We start from the raw sequence: 22,422 nt of genomic DNA on the forward strand, positions 1-22,422 counted from the left end.
GTTTATTTTGTTTTGAGTAAGTATGCTAAGCTGATTATTTTTTTTTTTAATTGCCTTAAATTTAGCTGAACATTTTTTTTTTGGAGTAGTGAATGCATCAGAAATTGTCTATGAGTGAAAATGTTGATATTCAGAAAGAACTTCTGTCTGAGTGTTCATTTTCAATGAGACCAATTATTACTGCTGAAAAGATGAAAACTTTGAGAGTGTTTTGTTTCTTTGTATTATGTTTTGTTTAGTTGGCTTTCCCAAAATATGCATGTATATCAGCACAAAATCAAAAGATGGTAGTGCTTCAGATACTTCCTTTGCAAGCTTACCTCTGTTTGCTTTATCCGTTGTATTGAAGTCAATGACCAAAGGTGAACTCAAATTTAGGATGCTGGTTCTAATGTGGTGGTTGCTGCAACACTGTGTTTATGCTGGCCTGAGCAGTTCCCTTTCCTGGCCACCTGCTCTCTCTCTGTCCAGCTCAGAGTTGTTAGTGTGCTGTGGTCCACCTAAAAATAATGCTTACATAAAACTTCATGTTAGAAAACTGTATCAAATTTTTTTTAGAGCATTTTTGTGTGTTTGTGAAAATGTTCACACTTCTATACGTGAATCTGAGAGAACTTCAGATTTAAGACCTGTGACCTTTGCAGAACACAAGTAATTGCCAAACTGGGTCAAGGCCAGTGACAAGAAGTATGATCAGTAAACTTGGAAAAAACCAAAAGAGTCCTGATGGATTTTGCTTAATCCATTCTCCTGTTCCTATTGCATTATTCTGACCTTGAGAAAAGTCTTTGAACTACAAAAATACTTTTCTCGTAAAATTAACATGTTTTAATGAAGAACAACAACAAAGCTTTCATAAGGGGACCAGCTTCAAGCTGTAACCGTTTTCACAAAGAAACCTTTGGATCTCGTTTTGGTCCTTATTTGGTAAGCTGCAGCAGTCCCTCAAATAAAAGCACCAACTGCAAGACATACACAGGGCAGCAGTTCACTCTCTGCAATTGTGAACAGGCAGCATCTGGAAAATAAATGAATGGCAAACATCTGAGCGAGATATTTTGTAGAATTGTCTTCATGTCTATTTGATGAAGTCATCAATTCACACTGCCATTATTTTAATTCAGAACAGTAGTGATTTTTCTTGGAAGTGCAAAAATATTTGGAGGAGAGAGGCTACTATGCCTTATTTTTCACACACAAAATTTAATCTTATAACTGTACTCTGTTTCAAATAAAATCCTTCAAATAAACCCCCTTGTATTTCCCAGTTGGGAAAGGAGGGAGTAGGGAGCCAAATGTGAGAGAACAAAGAAGCTGTTAGAGGAAAGAAAAGAAGCAGGCAAAGACCCTCTGCTACAGGATAAAATTCTTGTTGTACATCCTTCCAACATGCACTGCTGCTGAGATTTATTGCAGGTTACTCTTTTTGGTATTAATATCAGCAGATGCAAGCTGAGTGGAAAGCAAGATGAGAAACATTCTTGTTTGGAGCATGTTGTTAAGGCTCTCAGTTCTCTTAATCATAGCCAAGAAGTCAGTTCTCTGTCTTCATGCTCTCAGTTAAGGCCTGTGCCCACACTTTGTAGGGACTAAGGAAACTTGTCCTCGCTGTAGCGACTGTATGAATGTCAGTGTTGTCTGTACAGATCCTTGCCCCATATTCAAGCTCCAAGAAGTTGTAAAAACAGACAGGAAGAAAGAGTCCTCGGAATAAAATCTTTAATGAAGGCCTATTCTAAAATATTAAAGATAGTCCCTGTTTGAATACACAGCTGGAATGAAGAAATAAGACTTCTTCCAGCTTGGGATATTCTGTGATATTCTGTGATTCCAGTAGAATCACGGGCTCAGGCAGTATAAGGCAGGAACTGTAGAACAAGCACTAAATGAATGAAACTCAAAGCATTTTAAAATGTGACTACAGGAGAAAATATTATCCTGCTTTTTTATTATTATTTTATCTTGATAAAATATGTAACAGAATTTGTTCCTGGGCAACTGATTTCAATAGTAACAGTAATTTTATGCTTGCTGCCAGTTCTTGTTATCTCCTTTTAGGCTAGACATAAGAAAGTTTTATACTACATCATGCTGTCAGACTCTGATAGAGATTTTCATTTAAAAGCTGAAATAATCAGTACTATTGGCAGAAAATATAACCAAGAAAACATTGTGAAATTGTTTTGGAAGTGTGGAGTATTGTTACTTTGCTTTAATATTTCTAATGTTCATATGATGTGTTTATTTGATACAGTTAGATACCAACAAATGAAAACAATCCTGCTGAATTTTAGATATACTGATCTGTAACCGAGTCCTCCCATTTCTTCCACATTCAATTGCAGCATTTTGTTCTGCTGCCTTCGTATGTTAAGTCAATAGAATGTTCAACTTATTTCAGTGGGAAGAGTAGAACTTCAGTAATCTATGATAAAGGCATTGAAACACAGAGGCAGAGAAAATGCCTGTCTATGCAAGAGCAAGGAGGAAATGTTTTTGTATTTCTAACAGCCATACCTGAAAGGTATGCGCCCTTTTTTGTCAGCAGAATTCCTGTCAATTTAGATTTAAAGTTCCAAGTTGGTGTGATGGACTAAGACACAAAACCATCTTAGCTCTGCAGTCTGCTCTGTAGAGAGAAGAGACAGTGCCTGAGGGCAGAAATTGCTGAATATTCCATGGGAAGAAACCTGTTCAAGTTTTACCCTCTAAACTCTTATTATGACATTTTTGTTGTCAGTGGGTTGTGTTTGTGTTTTTGTGTGGGTTGTGGGTTTTGTTGTCGGGTTTTTTTTTCCTTTTTTTGGTTGGTTAGTTTGGTTGTTTTTTAACTGTAGTATATAGCCTAGAGAACTAGCACCACCATCAATTTATGGTACATTCTTACAATCCTAGGAATTATTAGAAATGGCCAAGGTTGGTCTCAGTAACTGCTAGTATAATAAGTTGGAAGTGGGAGAAAAAAACCTAGATGAATGGTAGTCAAAAGCTGTTAATGGGAAAAAACACACAGAAGTAATTTAATCTGTGTAATTTTATCTACAGACGATTCTGCAATCTCTGCAAGGCCTCTGGCAAGCTACTAGAGCGATGGAAAAAAAACCAAACAATTTGCTAGTAGAATAAAAGAGATGATACATCTTTGGGAACTAAACCTAATTTTCTACTTTCTGTAAGCCTTTAAGTGGGCCTTGAAACACACGGTATGTGTGGTCCTAGAAATGAGCAGTGAATGCTCTTGTATTGAGCTAGGCTACTACCAAATGCATGATGAAGTTGGTACAAAATAATAAATCCATAAAAATGGGATATGCCCCTCTGTTTCTGCTTCATGTACTTCATGTATTTCTTCTTTTAGTCCATGAGAAGAGAGTAAATGCTGTTGTACCACAACTACTCTGTAGTTAAAAAAAAAAAAAAAAAAAAAAACTGCTGGAAAGGAAGGTAGAAAGAGGAAGAAAAGTTAGTGCGTGAAACAACGGGTTTGACATTTATATACCATGTATCCATGCATGTGGGAAGTGATGTGAGTCTGGAGAATGGTGAATTGAAAGAAACTGGGCTTGTTGCACTTTGAGTTTGCTTTCTATACTATATTTTATAGTGGGGGCAATGAATATAGCACATCTTTTCGTAATTACTGGTCCACTTGGGGAGGTCTTCAATAGGCCTGTAAGCATATTTTTTTCTGCAGATTAAGGTATCTCAGTTGATCCTTATGTGTGCTGCTGCATTTCTTAGGCAAGCTCTTTGTAGTGCTGCATATTTATGATGCTGCCCACTACCAGCCAGTGGTACGCACAGTGATCTATCACAGTCCTCTGAAGGAGTTTAGAACGATACTGGGAGCATTTCTGTTTTTACCTCTGTTTTTCATGACGTGACCCTATCTGACTTGAAGAGTGGTGGTCACACAGGTTTCAAAGAATAAGTGCAGCAATGGTAATTCTATAAGTGCTGCCTTATAGCAGTTCTGCTAGCATTCACAGGATAGTCATATCAGTGTTCTAGATCAGTATATTTAAGTTAAATTTTGTTGTATAATACAGCAACTTATGGATCTGACATATTTGGTAACTTACCAGCTGATTTTAGTGTATGTAAACGAACAAGTGGTTTTTTTGTTGTTGTTTTAAAAAACCTGAATAAACAGTGCAATGAGGTCTGTAGGAAGCTGTGAAGAGCTAGTGCTTCTGTACTATAGAAGTTGTCTCAGGGAGAATCAATCTTTCAGTTTCCCGTCTCGCCTGTTTTAGGAGTCTGCAACTGCTGATGCTTGGGTCTTAGTTAAAAGTGGCAGTAGGGAAAAAGGGATTCTAATGTCATGAAACTGCTCTACCCAGCGTTCAGTACATTTGTTCTGTGGCTGTTATTTTTCAGTTTCCTTCGTTATCCCTGTAGTTATTAGGAGGATGGAGAAATTCCTACATATACAGGTGTGAACTGTTGTGTAATACCATCAGAGCAGTTTGGTACAAAAATTAGCAGAAGTCCCTTCAGAAATTAAAAGAGCATTTTACGTGGTTAGGAGGATTTCCTAATTGCCCTGAATTCGTCTCTGTGCAAGCTGGGAGGTAGTTCACTTTCAGGACTAAAATAATTTGGTGCGCAAAAGCCATTATATTTAGAAGAGAATGTGCCTCTTAACTTATGTGTTAACTTAACTCTTAACTTAAGCTTATGTGACCGGAGAAGTGAGTGAGTCTGTAGCTCTAGGTGGGGCTCCTGGATTTCTCTGACAGTGTAATACAGCAATTCAAATTAGGGATGCTTGGAAATGGTTGGGTGTGGTTTTTTTGTTTTTGTTTGTTTGTTTGTTTTTGGCTATACCTTGGGCTGAAAGAACCAAACCTTGCCTGAGGGAATGAAATACTTTGAACTATATCTCTGTCTCTAAAAAGAACCAGTAATAACAAAACACCCTATGTCTGAGAGTGCTAGCCCCAAGAAAGTAGGGAGTGCTAGAATAACAGGAAGAGTGTGTTTTGGTTTTTTTCTTGTCAAGAAAATAGACGTTTGCACTCCCACTTTCAGCATAGAGGAAGGATACGTATGTCTACATTTGCACGTTCAACTTCAGTGTTGCAATGTTACAGCATCGTTGCAAACTAATGGAATTTTTACTGATTTTTTTTTTTCTCAGGAGAATCACAGATTACCAGAGAATTCATGAAATACGTTTGTGCATGTGTATGAATGTGCACACAATAATGTCAGTAACTCTTTCTCATATCCTACTCATACAGAGATGCATTTTGACTTAGTCAAGCTAAACGGCAAGTGCTTAAGGTAAAAGCTTGTGTATTTTCTTGATGTATTAAATGCAGTCAGTCAGGTGACTCAAGTTCAAAATATCCTTATTTTTTTTCCACCTTTTATTTTTTTATTTTTTTACCCCTCTGCTGTATAATTGAAATGGGAAGTGTCTGGGACTCAGCAAGGGGGACATTTATTATTGGGAGAATGGGAAAAGTTTAAAAGTAGAAACAGCTGATGAGGCAGAATGGAAGGCTCTGTAAAGAAAGTAGGAGGAAGAGAAATGTGAACATCTGCTAAAGCTGTACCAGTGACTCTTTTGGCTACGTTGCAGTTCCTTTTGAATTCATTCCTCAATAGATGTCACCATTATCAGTGAGAAACACAGCATGGTCTTGTGCATTCTCTTTTGGGGATGGTAATGAAGGCAAAAAGCAGGTTGTTCAAAGTTTTTGTTCGTTGGTTGGTTGGTTGGTTTGTTTTGGCTTGGTTTATTTTGCATATTTTTTGGTGGGATGTTTTTTTTTCCTTTAGTTCTGTATTTCTTCTGTTCCGCCCCCTCCCCCCTTTTTCAGTTTTTATGTTCCCCTGACATTCTGTCAACATGCATTAAAAAAAAAAAAAAAAAAAAGGAAATTTTAGAGATCTGAATTGTTACTGAACTTTGCCCTTCTCATACCACTGATGGTCTTTTACTGGGAAAACAGGTAAACAGGTAAGGCACTAGAACTGTTAGTTCTAAGGTTGTGCCCACTGGCTTACAGTGAGTGGTGTCAGGGGATTCTGAATAAATTCCTACCATCTTTCCCTCAGGTTAACTTCCATTACACTCACGTTTAATCTTGATCTAATAAAGATGTCCACTTTTCCTCACAGTAGAATCATTGATGATGTTTAATAATAGAACAGTGCCTTGCGAAGCATTATTGTTTAAAGAAATCTAACAATGGGTCTCTTTTATTATTAATTTATTTGCCTTGTGCATGTCATGCCTCCCAGTTGTGGGAGTCCTGAGAATTGTATTAGTTTTTCAGCTCATTAGAACAGATGATTAACAACAACCTTACTTGGTCAAGAGTACTGGCTTGCTACCTCATTCAGTGACTGAGCATATTGCTGTCCATTGCTAAGAAAGATTTTAATCTTTCTGTGAAAGTTCTTGTCCAACCCAACTGGAATAAACTTTGAATGAATTCATCTGATGATGATGTAAGAAATGCTTTGCTGAAGTCCAGTATGATTTGCTGAAATAGGCATCTGAATGACCCTCACCCTGCATTTTATAATTAAATCCATGTAATGTTTGGGAAGATTTTTTTTTTTCCCCTCTGTGTATAAGTTTTTGTCTTTACAAGTTAGTAATTGCAAGGAATAAGTAGAAAGCATTGTGAAAATAATAGATAATCTTTTATCACTTGAGAAGAATTAATAATGCTGGGTACTGGAGTATTTGATAGCAAATGTCTGCAAAACCAGTAGGTACAGGCTCTTAAACAAACCGATCTAAAGGGTGACGTTTTATATTGTAAAACAGAAACCATCATGGACTGTGAAGCAACATAGATGAATTTTGCCCTTGTTCACATGATATTGTATACGTAAATAAATATAAGTAAGGTTAATCAAGGGCCGTATCTAAATCTTTATTTTAAATTTCTCATCCACTATTTCTGGTAGCAAAAGGATTTTTGGAACTATTGTGGGGAAAATTACTTTGAACTCCTTCATATGCAAAAAAACAAATATAAGATAATGATTGCTATGCTTTACTTGATTACTCTCTTTGTTCTGTGAACATCCTGTATGGCTTTTAAACCTACACAGACATGCTTTGGCATGCTTTGGAGAAAGAAGGAAAAGATTATAATATTTCTTTGCATCCATGTAGTTAATTTTTTCTTAGAATGCCAGTGTTTTGGTTATTTCTCTCCCAGGTAAATCGGCACAACTAAAAACAACTTAAGAATTTTATCAGATTTGAATTAATATACCCCTTTCCCAATTAACACGTACCATTGAAACCATATCACGTCTTTACTACTTTAGATATCTCCATATCTTATATTATATTCACTTGATGTTCAGTCATTAAACATGGATATTTAAATGTTTTTAATTAACAATGTCTTTAGTAACAAAGACCACAAATGCTGCTGTACTGTGTGACAGGTGGTGATTTTTGCAATTAGCAGTTCACTGTAGTTCTCATCAGATATGGATTTTCTACAGAACTCTTGGATTGCACTGCAGATATATCTTATGTATGTCAGTTGGTCTTCCTTTTAATCTTTTAAAAAACTTCAATACAGCATATTTAAAATTCAGTGTTCCACTGAATTACTTGAGCAATTTCCAGCAATCAGTATTAGAGGTTTGCATGCCAGTGGTAAAAATAGAGGGAGGATCACTGATATGGTCTTACTCTGGATTAAAAGGGGACAACAGTAACTCATTTTAAAACAGGTTTATTGTATTTCTATTAAGATTTACAGTAAACAACAGTAATCTTATATCTTTAGTCTGTACAGCCTACAAAATGTGGTTTATTGAATTACAGTTGAGTTAAGAAGACTTATTAGAAGAATGTATTGGCAAAGTAGATACAGAATGCTTGCTTTTGTGAATGAGGTATTTTAGAATTATCATCTCTGTGTAAAATTCTCTGAGCTGGGCCATGTACTATCACTTGTTTCTCATGCACCAATTGTTTGTAGGTTGTAATGCTGGAGAAGAAAAAAAAACATCCAAAAACAAGCACAAGTATGATCGAAGGACAAATGTGCCTTGAGTCAGGAGGAGGGTTTGCCTGAAGATACTCAGACAACAGCAGCCCTCTTGCTTCAGTAGCAGTTCAGTCTTTGAATTAAGTAGGCAACTCAGATCTTGGCCTTTGGAACCTGTTAATTGCTGTGTATCTGATAGAGTTGATACCAGCTACCAAATTGAGATAAGCCCTCTGAAAAAGTGGTGTTAGTTGAGGCAGTGGGTGGCCCTTCCTGCCTGAACTGTGAGAGATGGATGTGCTGCAGCAGGCAAGATCTGGCTGCTGGAATATGCTACTGGTGGACTGAATGCATTTTCTTCACATCATATTGTGCATCTCCATGTAGGTCAAAGGACACTAGGCAGAATACAGATTGGGCGGACCTCCACGGATTTGTTCTACTGTGTAAAGAAAATATGAAGTCATTCAGCAGTTGTTGCTTTCATGAAAAAATAACTTTTTTTCCTATATTTTTTTCCATGGCAGTTTGAGTTAATTCAATCACAACATAAAATACACTGCATTGGATATAAAAATGACAAAAAACTGGATCACATTTTTGCTGTTCTTCTTCTCAGTTACTTTGGTGAGTTTTAACATTTTTTGTTTTTGTTTTTTAAATCGATATCAGTTTGAACAAGGGTGTACAGAATACTATAGGAATTTTTATTTTCTAAAAGATAACAATGTATTCAAATACACTTTCTGCAGGGTAGGATTAATATCTGTCTTATGTCTTCCTTTTATTTCCTGTACTTAAGGAACAGTAATAGTAATTGCCTGTGCCGAACCAAACATATCTTGCTAGCAGAGAAGTTTATGGTAACAGATGACATGTGACACATAGGAAGTACTGTGTAGTTTCATGGAAGAGTGGTGGAGACTTAACACTGAGATTCAAAGGAACTCCTAGGAACTTTTTATTTCACCACTGAAACAAGGATATGGTATTTCTATCTGCAAGTGTGTTTTTTTTTTCTCTCCATAAAGATGAGTTGATTCAGGTAAAATTTGCTACTTCTTCAAAAATGTAGTTGAAAGATCAAGATCCACTTTTGCATGTGTGTATGCTTTATTTTGAGAAACTACCACAGTGAATTTCATGTCATTTGAATACTTCTCTGTATTCTGGAGGTTGACTGCTTCACAAGACCATAGATAAATGAGCCAGCTCTAAACAAGTCAAAAGCTTTGAGTGTATGGGCAGACTTTTCATGAAGGATCATTTTTTTTTTCTGATCCAAATGCCTCTTAGAACAATACATATATCATATATTTTACTGTACGTTGAAAAAACTATCTATACACTTTTGATTGTTTCCATGCTGTCTATGCAGTTTTTTATTATTATTTGTGAATCTTGCAGATATTTATTCCTTCATGCTCAATCAGATGATATTTGCCAAGATTCAGTAATAAGAAATCTTAAATTAGCCAGAAAAACACAATATCAGATTATCAGTAGTAAAATTTGAAGATCACTTTGCTTCAGTGAAATTATATTCTAAATACAATATTTTAAGATATTGAAATTTTGTTATCAGTTGTTATATAAGTTGTAGTTTCAAAATTGGTTGAAAAAAGGTGACTTACTAAAAAAAAAAAGTCTTTTTCCTCCTAGTTGTTTGCCACTGCTATTCCATCTGAAGGCCATCAGAATATGACAGAGGACTCTGGTCAACTGACTGTTACACGGAATAAAATTATGACAGCACAGTATGAATGCTACCAGAAAATTATGCAAGATCCTATTCATAGGAAAGAAGGTAGAGTTTACTTTCTCATAAGATTTTCCAAAGGGAAGTGTCCAACATATAATTAAAGTAATCCAGGATCCTGACCTTTTATCTATGCTTATGTCATATTTTGGTTGTAATAATTCTTTCAGGCTCTTTGTAGTTTTTTAGAGGCAACATTAAAGTAATATGATGCATATCACCTGCCTATTGCACTACATCTTGTTTAACACATATCTTTTATTTCTGTTAAGAAAATATTAGAGATATTACAATTTTAAAAATTGAGACAGTTTCGGCATTATAATCTCTGAAAATATTAAATGGTTCTGGGGAGAAGAGGCAATTGTGCTCTTTTACAAATTCAAAAATCTCCAGATTAGAAGTAGAGGAAGTATGATGTTTGAGCCTTTGAGATAGATAGTTTGAGGAGCAGGGAGGAGGTGATATTATTTCTTGAACAGAAAACTGAAGGAAGATAGAAAAAATATTCTCTCAATCTGTGGTCAGTCGTTCTGCATGTATTCTGAGAAATAAATTTGTTATTAAACACCAGCTGACTCTCAAAGGAAGTTTATTTTAGGTGTTCTAGAACAGATCTACTTGAGTGCAGTGAGGGACTGAAACAGGCTCTTGAGGGATACTGCAACATCCCCATCCTTGAATGTACAGAGTAATATCTGCAGGCTCATCTCCGAGGAAGAGAAACCATGGCTGCCTCCCAGATAGGCTTTCTGATTGCTTCTAGGATACCACTCAGTTTTCAGTGAGCTATTAAACACATATATAACTTAGGTATTCATCCAAAATGTAAATAAATTCAGGAAAATGGTCTTTGCAAAATCATAGAACCATAGAATGGCTTGGTTTGGAAGGGACCTTAAAGATCGTCATACTCCTGTCAGGGCAGATCAAATTTAAAGCTGTTTGTTGTGCATTTTTCGGTTTGAATTGGTTTACTTTGCCTTGCCCAGAGAATATTACCCTATTGTGCTCTAGATCTAATGTGTTTTGTGAACTGTAGGGATACATAATTTAAAGAGGAATGAAAATGGATTTTAAAATGGATTCTGAGAAATATACCTATAAGAAAGCGTTTTTATTACATGAAATATTAATTAACTGCTGGTAAATTTTAATTTTCCGTTTTTATCTTTACAAAGCAAACTCGTGTAAATGAGAAACTTACCTTGTCCAGTGTTATAACTCCGTTTTGAAAGACTACTGTGAAAGAAGAGTTGTTATTTTATTACCAGTTGTCCACTTGTTTCTAGGTCCTTACTGTAACAGGACATGGGATGGCTGGTTGTGCTGGAGTGATGTTGCTGCAGGAACTGTATCAGTACAGCATTGTCCTGACTACTTCCAAGATTTCAATCCGTCAGGTAAGTGTGTGCATGAGCTTTCTGTATAAACATATTGCTTAATGAAATGAGCTGTTGGGTGCTTGATGCTCTTGATGCTACTCTTTGCCTTACTCAAGTCACTAATGCATCAGAATATCAGTAACTCCAAATCCTTTATTTGCACTTCGCTTTTATCGCAGAGAAGTGGCAAAGTTTTTTACTTTTCTGAAATGAGCCATGGTAGAATTCTATAGATTAGGAAATCCAAATTTAATTTAGATGACAGTTCTTTGCTCTTGGTAATAAGCTGTACCTTCTGAGAGGAAAGCAGAAATGTAATTGTTTTTTACCTCAATTTGACAGCTGAAGTTAACAAGTGTTTCTCCTACAAGTGAGTCTTTTCCAGTAAGCTGAACTTTGCAACTGTGTAAGCATGTGGAAAATGTCATAGACTTTCACTCTTGTCTGCTTCTGCTGCGTTCGCTATTTCCCAGGATCTTTTTGTGTCCATTTCTATTTGAGTTAATCATTATGTGGTCCTGGAAGTTCTCCAGTCTGGTTCTAGAGCAGTTTCTATTGATGTTTTCCTGCCTGTTCAATTTACAGTGGTAAGATAGTAGACTTCCGTTTATATCTTGGATGTTAAAGTAGCCATTTAAATATCCTCATCACTTCATCTGGTAGTTCTGTAACAGTATGATATATTCTGATAGTATTTTGTAGAAGGGAAATGTATTTGTTTTCGTAAGAAAAAACACATCATCGGTTGCCCTTGCCAAGCAGAAGCAATGGCCTCTGGTTTCTCAGAATTTTAAGTAATAGGCAATGTCTCTCTAGTCATATTAATAAAGCTGTCATTTGTTTGCCAATCTCTTTTGTGAAACGCAAAGATCAGGAAGTAGAACTTCAGTGCTCACTGTTGTGTTTTTTGCCATTTTGTTTTTTTTTTTGACTACTCTGACTGCCTGTAGAAAAAGTTACAAAGATCTGTGATTCAAGTGGGAACTGGTTTAGACACCCAGAAAGCAACAGGACATGGACGAACTACACCCAGTGTAACATCTATACGCATGAAAAAGTGAAGGTAGGAAAGGAACAAATGCATGTCACCAGTCTCAAGGAAGTGATCTGTGAAACTTGAAAAATTGTGGCATGCACAGATAGTGTCTCATCTAATAACATTTCTTAAAGCTTTACCTGTAATCCATTTATATGATTTCACAAGTCAATATATGCTGCTATTCAAACATTAAATTAGAGAATAGGTTCAGAGGACGTGTACAGTATGGATTATATGAACCTGTGTATGCAGGCTATTATTCCCTCTTATACAATCTAGATAACTATGCTTTATCGTGGTAATATAAGGTTCAACTTTCATTTTCTTCTGTGTAAAATGATGATTTTTGTAATCAAAAACAAACAAACAAAAAGGCAAATTTTTGAGGCAGACTCCATAATTGAAAGCAGAATTTTGTTTTGGTAGAATTTAAATTATTAATTCAAATAATGGATGATTACATCTTGTACATATACCTAACATTACTTTACCAGTTCTTCATTATTATTTTGCTTTCTACCTAGCTTTCCATAATACTATAATTTTGCTGCGGATTTATTTGATAGTTGCATTTAGTCGTTGCTAGTTTGGAATCATTGTTAATTTTTTTCATTCTTCAAACAAAATCTTGGTTCGAAGAAAGTATCTTTGTAAGAGAAAAAATTATGGGAGCAAAAAAGACATACATTCATATGTGAAACGCATTGACTTATTTTCTTTAAAAGATGTATGATAGATGAATCCAACCTCAGATAGGAGTGCACTGAACACTGTAGCAAAAATGTCCAGATTTTATGTAAATACTCAGAAAAAGCTGTGTATATTTATAAAAGCTAATGTTTTAACATCTAGGAGAATTTCTAGTGTTTTAAATGAATCCGGTTTTTGCCCAACAGAAAGAGATCTTAGTAAGATAATGATTTGCAGGATTCTGGATTTGACTCATCATTATCAGTAAAGTTTTTATGTTCTTAATCTTATTACAGTCATTTGTAGGTAGAAGAGATGTATAAGCATGTTCTTAATTCTGTATGTATCACGTGTGCTTGGTTTTATTCTTCTATTGCAGACTGCTCTGAATTTGTATTATTTGGCCATCATAGGACATGGTCTTTCAATTACCTCACTTCTGATTTCTCTTGGTATATTCTTTTACTTTAAGTAAGTATACTTAAAATTCTCTACCAAATATTAGTGCTTGCAACAATGCTAGTTTCAGTGCTACTGAAGCACAGGCCTTCCCAATAAATTAGATGGAGCAACAAGGTGAGAAAAAATCAGTATATGGGTTGGGCATTGAACATGCTGTTAGAATAAAATTTTAGGTTTCTTTCCTCAGAAAAAATTATGCCTGTTTCACAGTTTGCTCACTTTTTTTGTGTTAGTAGGCTGATGAGGCTTAGTAGAAAGCTGAAACCAGTATCACTACAGGGCTGCCACATGAGCAGAGCTGAGGCAAAGCGCAGCGCTGTCAGTGACAAGCTGTTCTCTCTGCCAAATGCTGCATTGCGCAGTGTAGGCCCTCCTTGTTAACTCTCCTTTAATCACTTCTGCATCTTTTTCCATTGGAAAAAAAGTGGATCTGCTCTCTGATGGATCCACTTCGCAGTCATAGTGGTTTCTCATTACTGTACCCTTCCATTTCACTCTACATTCCACTCTCACCCCCCCCCCCCCCCCCCCCCCGCCCCCCCTCCGTTTATATGTAAATATGAGTAGCACATATATCAGTAATGGTGGGGCTATTTCAGATTTTGCTTTTCTCTTATTCTGGACTTGGAGTTGATTTGGTAGGGGCAGTAGATACCTGCTAAAAATTATCCTTTTTCATCAGATCTGGCAGAAGGTAGTGTTTCCGATTTAGTTATGCATTGTTTGCCCAAGTTCTGGAACAGCATTGCAATATATTCCTTACTGAGTGTTTCCATTTTATAGCTCCTCTTCTTGAAATGTATTTAAGATGATTTTTCAGCTTTTTCTGACTTCTTTTCCTATTTCCAAATTCATTTTCCCGCCACAAAATTAAAATTTTAGATGGCCCCAAGTCTCTATAGGTTTGGTTTTGCATTACAAAATACATTGCCTTTATTGTAAACCTCACAAAGTTTAACAGATGAAAAAAATCTCACATGGTAGAAAAAGAATGTATTGCCAGAAATTTGGCACTTTGTACAGAAGAAGGTGGTTTGCTTCGCTACCATTATAACTATGCTACATTTGTCATACCCTCCAGGAACTCTTTTCTCCCTTTTGTAGAAGGATCCTCTATCCTCAGAGAAGCACATGGAATTAATCTAGACTACAGACCACAACTTCTAGACTGTGGTTTTGTTAGGATAAAAAAGGAAATGACAGAATTTAAAGGAAACTAAAGAAAGTTCTCTACAGGTTGTTCTCTTGGGGTGTGCAGTTCCTCTAAGGTATTTTTAGTACTAGAAGGGATATTTAAGGATCTAGATTAATACCAGGATGTATTATGTATCAGCTGAAGCTTGTGCAATTATTCATAGCTTCTTAACAGGTGGACTTTTTTTTTTTTTTTTTTTTTTGCTATTGTGTGGGTAAGCTTATGAATTTATTCCCTTACGTTGTTTCCAGACAACATTTGCTGGCTTGCTGAGCATTACAATATCTTTAGGTTTAATTAGAGAAGTGGGATATTTCTTAATAGGAAAAATGACAGCTTTTTTTTTTTTTTTTTCCCAAAAATCTTCGGCTTTTTCAAGTATCAATTACTTGATTTTGGCTGATTTTTTTTTTTTTTCAGATTCTTGCAGTTCTGTGCATTTTATTCTCAATTCAAATTTTTTTTCTTCAGAAAGCTGTATCATTGGAAATACCAGTTCAGTTTGTGACTTGTGCTCCTCAAGTGGATTTTTGTTTTAAAATGGGTTATAGGCTTGGAACTCCAGTCCTTCTGCCAGAGAAATCATCAGTGAAGATGAGTAGTGATTTGCAGTGACTCTCTCTTTCTGTTACATACTCAAAATTATACATAAGTTTCATAAATAACTTCTCTTAGAAAAGTTCTGTGGTTATTTTCATAAAGGAAGAAAACTGAGTTAACAGAAAACAAAAGAGCACAGGGCACTGAGAGAAAGGAAAAAATCTGAAATAAAGGAGAAGCTGTTGATGAAGCATCACCCAGTGATCTGACAGCACTTGCAGAAGTTACCAACACTGAACTTAGTCTGGACAAACACTGGATAAGATAGATACAAAAGATACTGGGTTTCTAAATCGCTCTAAGTTAACCTTAGCATAAAGGCTAATTTCCCTTGGGTGTATATATGGATCTCACTTTTTTTTAGTAGAAATCAGAAAATGAAATCTTTTTTTTCTTCTAGAAATAATTTTTCCATAGTGCCCAAGACATACAAAAGTGAAATTAAAAAATACATAATTATGACACATAAAAGTACATAATTTAACAGGAGGGTTTTGTTGCTGTAGCTTTTTGTTTTGTACCACATGGGGTAAAACATTCAATGATAGGTCATCTGAATGCTCTTGGATCATCACTATGAGAATTAGATGATTAAAGGACATAATGTCACTAAGAAAAACAGTCAGAAGAAGGAAATAGGAAGGGTAACAGAAAAGGGAGGGGTGGTGAGTGTACGGAAGAAATCCCCTTATTACCAAAAGCAAATTTCATTTTTAAATGTCAGCAGTCTTGCTTTCTTGTTTCTTGTCTGGTGATCCTTTCAATCCTTTTCTGCATGGGTGGAGGTGGGTGTGGATGGGTGTGTTTGAATATTCAACAGGAACAGCTGCTGGATGACCCCGGGAGATGGCCCCATTAGCTGTACGTGCTTTTCCTTGCCTCTCCAGTGAATCTTAACAATAAGCAGACAGGCTTCCAGAGTTCTTCAGGACTTGTTTATGCAAAACCGGAATCCAGTGTTCCTTTCCTTCTTTCTATATGAACCATATAGGAAAAAAAGTGCAGAGATAGATATATTCAAAGAATATAAAAACTAAGCATATTTTGATAATCAAGGTTTTATGTGTTGTTGGCATTAAAAACTAAAGTATTTTTATAAGCCTAAAGAAATACACTTTTTCACTTAATTCATATCCATATGTGTGTTTTCCTCAGTCATATAAATCTTGGATACCAGAAGATCGTTTAGGATCAGAGTTGATCTGTGTGCCACACCGCATGGCAGCACTGGTTTCTAGAATGTTTTTCCTGACCTATATTTGGCGACAGGAGGCTGGAAATGCCTTAGGGCTCCAAGGTGCGACTTGTAGAAACTCCAGTCTGCCTGACTGTGGTATTACATCGTGCATATACAAACCTGTTAGCTTAGTCCGTATATCTGTGTGATGTTTCATACACGCTGCTTGTGAGAGTTGCACATGATGCAACCATCTCAAAATATAAAGGTCTTCTGGTTCCCTTTGCCCTCCAGAATAAGAATGAATTACCAAAGTTTATACTTTATTCTAGCCCAAAGGCAGGAAAAGTGGAATTCTTTTTTTCTGTATAACAATTCAGACTTTTCCAGTGCTGACCTCATCTGTGTATGTGTGATATCCTTTAACAGTGAAGAGCAGTTGCATACGAAAGTGAGTTTTCTCCCTCCAGTTAGCTAGTTCATCTTGGGAATCAGCTGTGCTCCATTCTGTTGGCTATAACATGGATGAAGAGAGGGGCAGTTATAAAGTAGACTCTGTGCAGTCTTCTGTAGATGCTTTCTCTGAAGTAACCAAAGAGCGTTTCCCGAAAGCGACCACTGCACCACAGCCTCTGTGACTTCTCTATGCCTCTGGGAGAGCTCGCTCAGTAACACAGGCACTGCAAAATGGGCTCTGTTCCCAACTACTGTCACTGGCATGCTGTACAACTGACCAAATCAGCTTGCTCATATGTGCTATGCACTCCCTGTCCTAACCAATTTTTATCCAGTTTTGTAAACTGATCGTCTACTTTTAGAACACAATAGGTGCTATTTGCTCTTTTGGGAGATTTTTACATTGTTTCAATATCCTTTTGATCTGAATTGCCTTTACTTCCACATAGGCTTATTTTGCTTAGTGTTTGAAAAAATCAGTTTCTTTGGAAAACTTGGATGAACAGCACTCCTACCTCTTACAATGATGCTATGTTAGACCTGCTTTTGTTTTAGACTGATGGGTAAGCAGAATTCTGCTATTCCTATGCTCAGTGTTGGGTATAATTTAGAATCACAGAATTGTAGAATCCTTACAGTAGGAAGGGACCTCTGAAGACCGTCTAGTCCAACTCCCTGTCAGCTCTATCAGGTTGCCCAGAGCCTGATCCAGCCTTACCTTGAAAGTCTCCAGGGATGGGACATCAACCATATCTCTGGGCAATCTGTTTCACTGCCTCACCACGCTCACTGTAAAAGATTTTTTCCTTATATCCAACCTAAATCTCCCTCTTTGAGTCTGAATCTATTTCCCCTTGTTCTGTTACAACAGACCCTGCTAAAGAGCCTGTCCCCTTATTTTATGACCCCTTCCCTTTACTCTGCACTGGCAGCCAAAGTGGCCGGCAATTGCAAGCCCACCAAGGTGCCTCAGCACTGCAGTATTGCTATGCTTAGGGGGGAATTCTGACTTAGAGGCATTCAGTCGTAATCCCAGAGATGGCAGCCTCACTCCAGTGGCTCCTCAGCCAAGCACATACATCAAATGTCTGTGGTTTCTTTCGTACTGAGCAGGATTACTAGCTGGGATTACAACAACACATCATCAGGAGGGTAAAACTAACCTGTCTCACAATGGTCTAATTAAGTATTGCTATTATTTTTTTTTAATAGCACTTCAAAATACATTTTGGTCTTAAATTTTATTGCAATATTCAAAGGAAATGTTGAAAAAAAACAAAAACATTTGCATGTTGCATTTTTAACTGTTTCATATTCTGTTTACAACTTGATTTTACACAAGCCAAGATAGTATTTTTTACTCTTTGACTTATTTGGGTATTTCTCTAGCTGTAGGATTAGGGGAGAAAAGTGACCAATAATGTGAGTAAAATAGAATTGTCTGCCACAATTTTTGGAGGATGTGAGTAAACTGAAACATAGGCTCATACAACTTCCTTCAAGCTTGGGTGGGATGGTGAGTGGGAAGATCATCAGACTAACAAAAGCAGAATTTTTCAGAATTTCTGAAACATGTTAAATTACAAGTATCCAAATTATTTTTAGGTAACTACTGCAATGCAAGTCCTTAGTTGTAAATGTATTTGAACTGAACATACTTGTTTTCCTCCTGTTGTCAAATAAATTGGAGATTAAGGAAAGGTATTACCTTTCACATAATTCTATTACATTTGGACTGGAGTTGAAGAAAGGGTTGCTGTAAGAGCACATAATAAAGAGCTCTAGTATTTCATAATTTCAGAGTTGTCCCCAGTTACGCATAGCTGTACCCTTGTGTATTCATTTGTTCTTGTTTCTCTTTTCTAGGAGCTTGAGTTGCCAAAGGATTACCCTACATAAAAATCTCTTTTTCTCTTTTGTTTGCAACTCTGTTGTAACAATAATTTCACTGACTGCAATTGCCAACAATCAGAAGTTAGTTGCAGCTAATCCGGTAAGTGAAAGTATATCTGGCACTTTGTTAATTTGTATGTGAAAAATTTCAGCAATGTAGAAGGGATAAATGAAGCATGAATAGTTGATGAAATATTGTATATAGCAGTGTCAAAATGTTCAGTAATAATGTATCCATGTTACCTATAACAGCAGATGTCAAACAGTGATTTGGGCACTTCACTTTGAGGTTTTGAAATAATAAAGCAACCTCAGAGACGAAGCGTACTGAAGTACTCTTCTGAATTTGTACAGATGACTTCTGCACTGCAACAACTGCAAGAAAGTAGCCTGTTCTAGATGATGTCAGTGAGGTTGTGACGGCCGAAGTTTGGTAGTGTATTCCGGCTCTCTTGGCAGCTTTTCTAGGGCTTTTGCTTTCCATCCTGAGTTGAAATGAGAATTCTTTTTGTCTCTCTCTCATTGGGTTAAGTGTGAATCAGTAGCCTCTCCCACAAGCCTAGGAGTTGAAATGCATATACAGATCGTTAACTGTGACTTTATTTTTAAATAGACGTGAAATTAGATAGATTTTAATTCTGTGCCAGCTAGGGTAAACACTTGATTCCAACAGCTTCTGGAAAAAGATTAATTCTCTCTTCCATGAAAGCTCATAAAAATACTGAAAAACAGGCTTGAGACAGCTGCTAATAATATGTGAATTAAGTAGCAGAACATGGTAAAAACTTATTGAGTTGTTTATTTGGTTTAACCTGGTGGACAAAGGAAGGACAGTAGATGTCATCCACTTGGGTTTGTGCAAGGCCTTGGACATGGTCCCACACCACATCCTTGTCTCTAAACTGTAGAGAGATGGATTTTGAAGGTGGACTACTAGATGGATAAATAATTGGTCACAGCCAAAGGGCTGTGGTCATCAGCTCTATGTCTAGATGAAGGCTAGTGACAAGTTGTTTCTCTGAGAGTCCTGTGGAGAAGGACTTGGAGGTCCTGGTGGATGAGAAGATTACCATGGGCCAGCAATGCACTGCAGCAGCTATGAAGGCCAACAGTATCCTTGGCTGCATTCAAAGAGGGGTGGCAGCAGGGTGAGAGAGGGGATTGTCCCATTCCCCTCTATCTATGTGAGGCATCATCTGGAGTACTGCATCCAGGTATCTGCATCATTACTACATCTGCATCCAAGTAGATGGGCTTCCTTAGCTCAGGGAAGAGAAGGCTCTGGGGAGATCTCATTGTGGCCTTCCAGTACTTGAAGAGAGATTAGCAACAGGATGGATGCTGACTTATTCTGCAGGCAGATAGTGATAGGACAAGAAGGAATGGCTTTAAACTAAAAGGGGAGATTTTTTAGATGATATTATTACAAGGACGTTTTTTACAAAGAGGGTGGTGAAGGTGGCTGCTGTGGCTGCTCCATCCCTCGAGGTGTTCAAGGCCAGGTAGGATGGGGCCCTGGGCAGCCTGATCTGGTGGTTGGCAATCTTACCCATGGCAGGGGGGTTGGAATTACATGATCTTGAAGGTCCCAGAGAATTAGCTTCTTCAAAGGGTGTTTTTTCATGCATCTGCTAATTTGAGGACTCCATTTTAACTGGAATGATCAAATGTGTCACTATTTGTGACAAAGGGAAATATTATCATTACTGCTTCCTGCCATCATGCTTTAGGATGTTTGCTTCTTATGTTTGCTTAGTAAAAATAGACTGGCTATAAAATATGGAATTTTAATTCTATAAAAATAAATACTTTTTCCAAGTATTTCTCTGAGATTTTTGCAACTTAAGAATTTATTTTGTACTGTGCTTTCTTTTCTACAGATTAGCTGCAAAGTGGCGATGTTTATCTACCAGTACCTAATGGGTTGCAACTACTTCTGGATGCTATGTGAAGGCATTCACCTGCATACTCTTATTGTGGTGGCCGTTTTTGCTGACAAACAGCACTTGATGTGGTATTACCTTCTTGGCTGGGGTATGCAATTTCACATATTCATATGCAATTTCACTGTATTTTCAGGCCAATGCTATCTTTAACTCCTTTTCATGAGCAATTGAACAGCTGTCCTGTTTCTTCTCTGAGGTGGTGGATTTTGAACAATAACAACATGCCCTTCTTCTTTGTCTGTTCTCTTTTAACAGGCCTAGAAATATTAATGTAGGAAGTTGAATGTACCTCTATCTTTGCCGAAAGAGAGATTGTGTTTCTGTTGTCAGGAAGTGACTCCTCCTTTGTACAGAGAAAATAGTCTCTTATTATAAAAAGACATTAAGAAGTAATTATTCATTTTTCCTCATCTGAAGATGTTTATTCAGGAACGAATGTTTGTTTTCATAGAAGTCTTGCCATGTCTAGGGTGGAGGGTCAAAACTGAATTAGAGATGGCTAAGAACTTATTTTTCCAGCAGCTCCAGCAACTGTATTGTTCACTCTGCAAATACAGAGTAGCTGTAGCTAACGATCTGAAGTAATATCCACATTAGAACTAACAAGCCAAACCTGATGGTTTCAGATACTGTAGAACAGCAAATACACAAAGTGTGAGTGAGGACTTTTTCTTGGCTTATTGTATGGGCACGTTCAGCTATGGCATGACTTGGTGCCTGTGTCACTGGCTGTACCACAATGGGCACAGTTGAGGTGAGGCTGAGAGCTAACCTACTCATTGGTTTCCAAAAAATGGGTATCACCAGGATATGAAGCACCCCAAATAAATATTTATTCTTTTAAACATTGTACGTGCCAGGTATCCAGACTGTTAATTTTATTTATTTATTTATTTTTGCGAGGAGTATTGCTTTATGGATACGCAGAAAACACCAGGAGGAACACAATTAATGTTATTAATCATAGTGTTATATATATGTCTGTAACTGTATATAAATACTTACATTACTTAGCAATTAGCGTTACTGCAGATTGCAGTCTGAAAACAATCCGTGTTAATATTGATTGTTACATTGTAAATAATGATAAATTTTGATTTGCCCTTTTTCTGTACATTGATATGGATTTTCTGATAGGAGAGTGAAAATAAAGTTTCGTACACCCCTCTAGAATTAATCTGTGAAAATAGAAACTGGACTGATCCTTTTTTTGCTCTGCACTTATAAATAATTTGGATGAGGTGAAGGATCTCTGCAAAAAATGCAGGTTTGTTTTGCTATTTACTTATTAGCTAACCAGTTTACATATTAAGAAAATGTTTTCTATTCACAGGTTTTCCACTGATCCCTGCCTCCATACACGCTGTTGCTAGAAGCTTGTATTATAATGACAAGTAAGTAGTATCTCAAATTGCTTTGCAAAACAATAATATTTAGTTTATGGAGAAGAAAAAGGAATAGAACAGATAACAAAATACCAAATGTTTTTCTTTTCTCACTTTAGCTGTTGGATCAGCTCTGATACTCATCTGCTCTACATCATCCATGGCCCTATTTGTGCTGCCCTATTGGTAGGCATTTTTCAAATAATTTTTCTTTCTTGACTTTTTAAAGTTGTTCTTCGTGGCTTATAAAGTATGAAAGAGCCTAAAACTAACAGTCACTCATTTACAGGATTCTCATTTAACCCAGTAAGTGTCCTAAACATATAACATACCTATGTCCTGATCTTTTTATGGAGCTATTAGACAAATATTTGCTACTGAAGAAATAAATTTGAATTAACTAATTTAAGACTTCATTTCACTTAAATCAACATTATCTTTAAATTATTCTAAGAT

The 22,422-nt window shown here is 36.6% G+C and overlaps 1 protein-coding gene and 1 long non-coding RNA gene across 4 annotated transcripts in view; one reads left to right on the forward strand and one right to left on the reverse strand.

Annotated features, from left to right (window-relative positions):
- Positions 1 to 22,422, forward strand: part of CALCRL (calcitonin receptor like receptor) — a 62,649-nt gene that overhangs the window by 24,282 nt on the left and 15,945 nt on the right. Inside the window, exons 2-10 of the mRNA NM_001163650.2 lie at positions 8,507 to 8,606; positions 9,642 to 9,786; positions 11,031 to 11,141; positions 12,074 to 12,186; positions 13,232 to 13,323; positions 18,609 to 18,735; positions 20,516 to 20,669; positions 21,915 to 21,975; positions 22,086 to 22,152. Coding sequence (NP_001157122.1) covers positions 8,556 to 8,606; positions 9,642 to 9,786; positions 11,031 to 11,141; positions 12,074 to 12,186; positions 13,232 to 13,323; positions 18,609 to 18,735; positions 20,516 to 20,669; positions 21,915 to 21,975; positions 22,086 to 22,152 — 921 coding nt within the window. The 5' untranslated portion in view covers positions 8,507 to 8,555. The remainder of the gene's footprint in view (positions 1 to 8,506; positions 8,607 to 9,641; positions 9,787 to 11,030; positions 11,142 to 12,073; positions 12,187 to 13,231; positions 13,324 to 18,608; positions 18,736 to 20,515; positions 20,670 to 21,914; positions 21,976 to 22,085; positions 22,153 to 22,422) is intronic.
- Positions 13,857 to 22,422, reverse strand: part of LOC101751439 — a 112,695-nt gene continuing 104,129 nt past the window's right edge. For all 3 annotated transcript variants that reach the window (XR_006939897.1, XR_006939898.1, XR_006939896.1), the window contains exon 11: positions 13,857 to 16,083. This is a non-coding gene — a long non-coding RNA (uncharacterized LOC101751439). The remainder of the gene's footprint in view (positions 16,084 to 22,422) is intronic.

Source organism: Gallus gallus, chromosome 7 (genome assembly GCF_016699485.2).
Source record: "Gallus gallus isolate bGalGal1 chromosome 7, bGalGal1.mat.broiler.GRCg7b, whole genome shotgun sequence".
Taxonomy (NCBI): domain Eukaryota; kingdom Metazoa; phylum Chordata; class Aves; order Galliformes; family Phasianidae; genus Gallus; species Gallus gallus.